This window comes from Aphanomyces astaci (genome assembly GCF_000520075.1).
Source record: "Aphanomyces astaci strain APO3 unplaced genomic scaffold supercont1.256, whole genome shotgun sequence".
Taxonomy (NCBI): Eukaryota; Oomycota; class Saprolegniomycetes; order Saprolegniales; family Verrucalvaceae; genus Aphanomyces; species Aphanomyces astaci.
Window position 1 is genome coordinate 7,349 of NW_009798519.1, and position 7,616 is coordinate 14,964.

Here is a 7,616-nt window from a genome sequence, read left to right on the forward strand (position 1 = left end):
TCGGGGTTCCTCGACAACGTGTGCACCAACATCATCCACTACGAGAAGAACCGCAAGCTCAAGACGTACGTGGGCAACATGTCTCACTTTGTGGAGCTGCGCCCGGAAGCCAAGGCGTACTACAACCTGGAGGCGGCCACGTTCGCGTTCAAGTTCCCTGAGCCGGGTTTCTTGGCCGACATCAAGAACAAGGGCAAGCCCATCATCCGCATGAACAACTGCTCGTACCAGTACCCTGGCACGACCAAGCCGTCGATCAACAACATCACGATCACGTGCGCGCTGTCGTCGCGCATTGCCGTGATCGGGCCCAACGGCGCCGGCAAGTCGACCATGATCAAGATGTTGACGGGCGAAGTGGAGCCGACGACCGGTACCATGTGGAAGCATCCGTCCATGCGCTTTGCGTACGTGGCGCAGCATGCGTTCCATCACATCGAAGAGCACTTGGACTTGACGGCCAACCAGTACATCCAATGGCGTTTCCAGTCTGGCGAGGACAAGGAACTGATGGCCAAGGAGACGCGCAAGATCAGCCCCGAAGAGAAGGCGCGGTTGGAGCAGCCCGTCAACTGGGAGGGCGAGAAGCGCGTGCTCGAGACGATCGAGAACCGCCGCAAGCTGAAAAAGTCGTTCGAGTACGAGATCAAGTGGGTCAAGTTGCCCGACACGGAAAACTCGTGGGTGCCGCGTGAGAAGCTCGAAAAGTGGGGCTTTGAGAAGCTGCTCCAGATTGCCGACGATCGCGAGGCGGCGCGCGCCAACTTGCAGGCGCGCCCCGTCACGGCCATCGCCGTGCAAAAGCACTTGGACAACTTTGGCTTGGGCCCCGAGTTCGGCACGCACTCGCGCATGCGCGGGCTCTCGGGCGGGCAAAAGGTCAAGGTCGTGCTGGGCGCCGCCATGTGGCTCAACCCGCACATCTTGGTGCTGGATGAACCGACCAACTACTTGGATCGCGACTCGCTGGGCGCGCTCGCCACGGCCATCAAGGAGTTTGGCGGCGGAGTCGTCATGATCTCGCACAACCGCGAGTTCACGGACCATTTGGCGATTGAAACGTGGAACGTCGAAGCCGGCCACTGCTCGATCGAGGGCCAGGTCATGGAGGACAAGACCAAGATCGAACAGATCGACTCGCAGGAAACCGTCGACGCGTTCGGCAACAAGCAAGTCACCAAGGTCAAGCGAAAGCTCACCCGCAAGGAACTCAAGGCCAAGCTCAAGTTGAAGAAGGAAGCCGAGAAGCGCGGAGAAATCTACGAAGACTCGGACTTGGACGACTACGAAGACGAATAAATGGATAGATGATACACTAGTTGAGGCTACTATCGAATATACAATTATTTTGCCTCTTGGGTTATGATGTTGACTTACAAGTTAGCGCGGGAATACGTGAAGAACCTGTGAGATGTGATATCTTCACAAATTTCAAATGCCGTTCAACATTGTGTAAAAACTGTTTGTTGGGTGTGCCGGAGGAAGCTGCGATGGCATGAGCGAAAGGTGAAGCGTACATGGATGTGCGAGGCGTATTGCAACCCCGACCGTCATGGGCCTAACCCCCGTCGTCCGACTTACCGCGGTGGGGGTGCTCAGCATGCATCCGGTGATGAATGAAGAAGTACATGTAACCTTGCACGTTGATATTTGTCGCAGTTTTTGTTGCACTCCGTAATTGGATCGAGGATGTCGGTTTGTAGGACAGAGTAGAACGCCGCCAACTCGGTGATATACAACTGGAAGCTTCTGCATCAATGAAATCGTCCGAAATGGTCTCATGCAAGCAGGCAGTGGCTATGGAGGCTGCCTGGCCCGCCTATGCGTTCCAAATTCGCGCGCGCGTTATGAGAGCATGAGATTTGAGTTTGGCTCGAAATTCAGCCAATCATAGCACGTTAGAATAACTGTATCCAATCACAGCGCCTTATTTTTCGTATTTGTTTGGCGGGACCGTTGCAATCTGTCAGGATTTTAGCCAATGGGAAACAAGGAGGTTTTGGTACGAAAATTATCAGCAGAGAAGATTTCGAGCTCGACGTGGAAGCGACAAGCGCCGCCGCCGTCACTGCCTTCCACTCACGACACCTACTACCCCATCGCGATATCATGCGGATAGAAGTGTCAGGTAGATATCTCTCCATGCAACCACTCCATATCTCATTCTACATGTTGTCTTAGGCAAGGAGAACTGCCCCGAACCTACCCACGATGCGTTCAGTTGGATCACGCCTGTCGTGCTTGAAGACGGGTGGCTGGACAAGATGGACTCGTCCGTCGAAGGGGAATTCTTTCCCGATCTATCGTGGTCCGATAGCCCTTCGGACCCGTTCTTCCATGCGACCAGCGTCGTTGATGAAACACCTCCCGCCAAAAAACTCACATCAGAACCCCATGCGAAACCCACGTCCAAGAAAGCGAAAGGCGATGCCTTGAGGTCGATGGAACCACATACGAAATTACACCCCACACACCAGCAGGTCCACCCTCTGTCGAAAGGTCACTCTACCGCCTTCCTAGACGACTTGCCGCCACCGCAGTCAACGATCACAACGGCACACGCGTCCACAACCCACACACCGTCGACAACATGGTCCTCTGACGGTGATGCAGTGTTGCAACCTTCCCACCCTCCATCTTCAACCAAGAAGCGCTCCTGGGGCGGATGGACCTGGGACGACCAAACCGTGTTCTTCCAGGCCATGAAGAGCAAGTGGAATTCCCCCGCGCAGTTACCCAAGCGGTGGGACCAACTGACCCGCAAACTCCCGCACAAGTCCGTGCGTGCCCTCCACGACTTCTACCACGCGATGGTGTCGCATGTCCACACGCTGCTCTCCCTCGTCCACGTCCATTTGAACTTGGACTCACCCGACGAAATCCGCCTCGCTCTCTCGTGCTGGCACCGCGTATGCTCGTCTGAACTCGACATTTCCAACCCGCTGCACAAGAAGCGCCTCGCTGGGCGTCTGAAGCACACGCTGCTCAAGAGCCGGAAGAGCAGCGAAGCCGCCATGTCTGCCGCCGCCAAACACTCGAAGAAAACCGCGTCCACAAATGTCTCCACTTCGCCCAACGGAGTCGGCGCTGGACCTTTGCCAGCGGTGGTGCACACCCCCATCGTTCGAAAGAAGCGCCCGCTCGTAAACTCCCCCATGCCTCCTGTTCCCACCACAGCCACCACAACGACAGCAGCATCGTCCCCTCCCCAACATGCCATCGCGACTCCGTGGACGTTGCTGGATTATTCGACGTCCAAGCGGCGCAAGCCATCGCCGCCCCCTTCTTCTATGGACGCAAGGAAGCGGCAGATCAAAGTCCGCTTTGTGCCCATCGACAAGGCGACCCAAGCGCTTGTGGCCGACATTGGCGCCCGCCCCAAAGTCGAGCTCACAATGAATGGCTCCAAGCGCATTTCCGACGTCTGCACGCACATGATGGCCAAATGGGCCGCCGTCCACACGACGTCGGACGACGTGCGGCGGCTGTTTCGCGTGGTGCCACTGGGCGATCGCGTGCATCCTGGCTGGGGCGTGGACGACATTAGCGTGTCGTGTCTGGATATTCTGCACCAGTGCCCGCGGCAACCCGCGACAGACGACGACACTGTGACCCTCGAATACCGATGGGACATCGCCCCCTCCTCCTCGTCTTCGACGACCGCTTCAGTAACCCCCACATTGGGTGCAGCGTTGCCCCAGCCACTTCTTTCAGATCAGCCGACGTACGTGAACTTGGATTTTTTGCCCCTCCCGTCCCCACACAACGACGACGACGACGACGAGCCATGGCATGATCTGCGCGATCTGTCGCCGCCGTTGGCCCATCCCTCGTGTGTGTCGTCGGATTCGTCGAGTCATGCCGTGGCTTTGTCGTCGACGGATTTTAATGGGTTTCTGGACGAAGGTCCTGGGGCGTGCACTGCCTGGATGGAATCGTTCCTGCCGCCGCCACCGGTGGATGTGGCACCAACGACAGCACAACCGACGACAACGTGGCAAGGAGTTCCATCAGATCCATCGACCAAGAAGAAACGCATCACCCCGACCTTGATTAAGCGACCGAGTCCTCCGACCTTGTCCACAGCCGCCGCAGCAGCATTATCTTAATCCCAGAACGTGACCTCGACTGTACTTGGTCGATATTACTTCTTATATTATTTCGTCGCCTTCGATTCTTGCCGCGGTGTCGTCTGCCGCAAGAGACGAGCACATGCGTCCCGCGCGGCCTGCTCAGTCTTGTACCGCCCCACGTAGATGGGCTTGTCATGCATCGCGAGCCGCACGCGGGCTTCGAACGCTGTTTTCTTTCGGCGGCATGTCACATTGCATTCGGGAATGTCTGGTCCTTGTGGTTGAGGATCCTGATCAAGATAGGGAGGACATTCCATGTTGATCACGTGGTCGGATGAAGATGGGGAGGCAGTGGACGACCGATGGGACAGCGGGGCCTCGCTGCTGTCGCAGTCGCTTTGGTTGGTGCTGCGGGGGGGGGTTGATTGAATCCCCAGTCGGGTGTACACGGTGTACTCTGACGCCTCGTTATTGGGGGAAGGAGGGGGCAACTGGTCGGCCACGTGATTGTCTTCTCCAGTGTCGAGGAGCTGCCCCAGCCCAGAGTATGGCGTCACTCTTGGCGACGACTGCGCGCACGCAGTGTACTTTGCACCCGACTTGGTCGATGTCTTCTGGAACAGATCGTTCATCTCTTGTCTTCGCTGCTTTTTCCAACGCAGTGACTCGAAGGCGGTCAAGTCCAAAAATAGACGAGCCAAGTCAGTTCCAATGGCTTCGACGCCATGTCATCGAATATCATCAATCCCTTAGCATAAGTCAAGCAAGAACCAACGACTATCATGCGTATTCATAGTATTTGGAGCTCATGGCTAGTACATACTAGTATGGCGATTACGCTGTCTGTGCATCCTTGATGCTGTGAAAGTCCCTCCCAGCTTGGCTTGGTGGTCAAGAGTAGCTAGCTAGCTGTTGTGGTACTTTCGGTGAACCCCTTCCCCCTTGTTGTGTGTACACTAAGTACATCGTGGTGCCAGTGATATGTGTACATGTTCTTGAAACAACGCCTATGAGGCCTGCCAAGCGGGGACGTAGAATGCAACTTGGGTCCTTAATCTCTATAAGACTGCACCTAAACCTGCACCTAAACCTGGCCGTTGGTGGCCTTGGAATGGCCCAAGAACACGTTCGAGCCAAATCCTGTCTCATACGACTCGACATGGTACCCGCTGAGCGCGTCCACGCGATGGAGCCCGTCCTTCCAATCCCACGCAAACACTCTGCCGTCGTCTACTCATCATCCACACCAAATTAAAAAAAACCCATCCCAGCGCTCGACAGCCATCCATTTTCCTACCGAGAATGATGGACGTGTTGTGCACGCCTTTGCCCAGCCGCACGATGCGCTTCGGGTCCAACACTCCCCCCACGTCCACTGCCACGGGGCTCACGTGCACCTCTGGGTTGGTCCGCCCGGTCTTTTCACCTGTCAGGTGCACCGCCTGGCTCCGACCCAGCACCCATACTTTGCCGTCCTCTATCGTTCAGATGTCAGGGATCTTGTATTTAGGTACCCGTCCTGGCGTTGGTTAGCAGTACCAGTCAAGACGAGCGTGTGAAAGTGGCTGCTCTTGGCGGCCACCACGGGGGCCGACGTCCGCACCAGTCGTGGGGTGATTTGATCTTCGCCATTCTTACGACCGTGCTGGTCCGCGCCCATCAATTTGCCCCACACGTACAGCTCGCCTTCGACTAGTCTCCACGAATGGTATATATATTATATAATAGTATATAAATATATATCGCACCTGTGATTGCCAGCGAATAGTTGAAGCCAACGTCCACATACCGCACTTGCTTGTCTCGCAACGCCACCAATTGTTGGGGTGCGCTCAAGTTCACAGTGCCACTACACCATATCCATCCATCAGTCGCATACGACGAAGGAGAGTGTATGTAGGCGTACTAGCCCAACTGTCCCCGCTCGCCCTTGCCCCATGAATACACTTGGCCTTCGGTCGTGAGTGCCAACACGTGCTGATATCCCGCGGCCACTTGCGCAACCGGCGGAAGCTTCACGCGCTCGGCCTCCCACACACTCGAGTTCTCGTGCCCCACGCCGCATTGTCCGTAGTAATTGCCGCCGTTGGCATACAGCACGCCCGACTCGGTCCGGAACAGCGACAATGTCGAGCCGCAAGCCACCTCGGCCACCTTCTCCGGCAGCAGCACTTCGACCGGCAAGAATGCTTCCACGGAGCGCGCGCCGCCCAGCTTGTTAGCAAAATCCAGAAACCAAGGCGCAAACCGATGCATGTTGATGGCGCGGATGACGTTCTTGAAATGGTGTGACCGGCCAAACACGTACGCTTTGCCTTGGACATCCACGACCCCCGTGTGCGACCTACATCATGCAAAGCGGATAACGCATACGTCAAGGGATTCAATTTTCACCAGCCAGTGGACGCCTGAACGAGGTCCAGTCCCTCAAACGCGGCCAACGCTTTCGGCGCATCCACGGCGTCGTAGTTGCCATGGCCCAAGGTGCCCAGATACCCATCACCGTACGAGTACAGCGTGTTCTTTGAAGACGTACTATGAGTACCTATGGGAATGCCATCGTGAGATCGTCGCATGCACAATGCACACGATGCCACGTACTCAAGCACGCGGCGCGCCAAATGGACGGACGCCATCGTGCCACTGCTCGATGTGCCAGCATTGGAAAGTACACACTACTAATATTTTTGACCAATCAAACATGTGAATGAACGTTTTATTAAGTACGGTAATGAAGTACGATGTTCCTCTAAAGTACTCCATTTGAAGATGTTAGTTCAAAATCAATTTCTTTGCTTCTGGTTGGAGTGTACCGGTGGTAACGTTACTACAGTACTGTAAGATTGCACCGGTGCCAGCAGTTCTCAGATCCCAATAATTTTATTGGGCGATTTACTGGAATTCCAAAAAAACCGTTCGCACCGGTACCAATAGCCAGTAAAAAAGTTACTGGACTCCACTACTCCAACAAATATTCCAGTAAATTTGTTGGAATTTTTGTTGGAGTACTGGACTCCAGGTACTCAACTAACCAATCATATTCATCTTTGACTCCATCGATTCGTGGCTTTGTTTCCCATTCCAAGCAAAACAAGCAATGAAGGAACGCTCCCGGAACCTCACCCCACATGAGCAGGTGCAGCTGTGTCACGCATGGCTGAGTGCCTCCCTCGATCCTATCGTCGGAAACGATCAAACTGCAAGTCATTTCTACACCCGAGTAGCTGCAGCCTACAACAGTAGTCCTGAATGCACACAGAGGTATAGTGCATGATAAGCTAATTTGCTACTGGTATATGAAGGCAAGGGTAACATTTGCAATACTATAGAACTGGTGATGGTCTCTACATTCACTGGAGAGATACAATCAACAAACAAGTTGCTGCATTCGCGTCGGCGCTCAAACTGTCGACATCGATCCTTCGCTCTGGATACAACACCGAGCAGTACATGGCCGACGCGCATGAGTATTTCAAAGCCCAAAAGTGGAACAAGAAGCAAACACCATTTAAATTGGTTCATTGCTGGGAGATCCTCAAGGAC

At 54.9% G+C, this 7,616-nt stretch overlaps 4 protein-coding genes across 5 annotated transcripts in view; 2 read left to right on the forward strand and 2 right to left on the reverse strand.

Moving 5' to 3' along the window:
* H257_18893 (hypothetical protein) overlaps window positions 1-1,299 on the forward strand; it is a gene marked incomplete at both ends in the record, with an annotated part of 5,825 nt that extends 4,526 nt beyond the window's left edge. Inside the window, one exon of the mRNA XM_009848031.1 lies at window positions 49-1,299. Within this exon, the coding sequence (XP_009846333.1) occupies window positions 49-1,299 (1,251 nt within the window). The remainder of the gene's footprint in view (window positions 1-48) is intronic.
* A 729-nt stretch (window positions 1,300-2,028) lies between these two features.
* On the forward strand, window positions 2,029-4,749 carry H257_18894 (hypothetical protein). Its single transcript, XM_009848032.1, has 2 exons — window positions 2,029-2,128; window positions 2,182-4,749. The coding sequence occupies exons 1-2, from the start codon at window positions 2,110-2,112 to the stop codon at window positions 4,107-4,109; spliced, it is 1,947 nt and encodes a 648-aa protein (XP_009846334.1). The 5' UTR covers window positions 2,029-2,109; the 3' UTR covers window positions 4,110-4,749.
* H257_18895 (hypothetical protein) lies at window positions 4,124-4,748 on the reverse strand. Its single transcript, XM_009848033.1, has one exon. The coding sequence runs from the start codon at window positions 4,703-4,705 to the stop codon at window positions 4,157-4,159; it is 549 nt and encodes a 182-aa protein (XP_009846335.1). The 5' UTR covers window positions 4,706-4,748; the 3' UTR covers window positions 4,124-4,156.
* Window positions 4,750-5,097: 348 nt separating the features above from the next.
* On the reverse strand, window positions 5,098-6,740 carry H257_18896. Of its 2 annotated transcripts, XM_009848034.1 has the most exons (7): window positions 6,675-6,740; window positions 6,468-6,618; window positions 5,980-6,417; window positions 5,822-5,922; window positions 5,613-5,765; window positions 5,371-5,550; window positions 5,098-5,303 (listed from the first exon to the last, which is right to left on the reverse strand). In XM_009848034.1, exons 1-7 carry the CDS (start codon window positions 6,733-6,735, stop codon window positions 5,158-5,160), a joined length of 1,230 nt encoding a protein of 409 aa, XP_009846336.1. In that variant the 5' UTR covers window positions 6,736-6,740; the 3' UTR covers window positions 5,098-5,157. The 2 variants fall into 2 exon arrangements, with proteins under 2 accessions (XP_009846336.1, XP_009846337.1); XM_009848035.1 differs by lacking the exons at window positions 6,468-6,618; window positions 6,675-6,740 and having other exon boundaries at window positions 5,980-6,465.
* Between the last annotated feature and the right edge of the window lie 876 nt (window positions 6,741-7,616).

Coding starts and splice junctions, on each gene's coding strand:
- H257_18895 (XM_009848033.1), bottom strand. CDS start 4,705: ATGAACGATCTGTTCCAGAAGACATCGACCAAGTCGGGTGCAAAGTAC.
- H257_18896 (XM_009848034.1), bottom strand. CDS start 6,735: ATGCTGGCACATCGAGCAGTGGCACGATGGCGTCCGTCCATTTGGCGC. Junction 5,551..5,612: donor TCACACGCTCGTCTTGACTG/GTACTGCTAACC, acceptor TCTGAACGATAG/AGGACGGCAAAGTATGGGTG. Junction 5,304..5,370: donor CAACACGTCCATCATTCTCG/GTAGGAAAATGG, acceptor GATGATGAGTAG/ACGACGGCAGAGTGTTTGCG.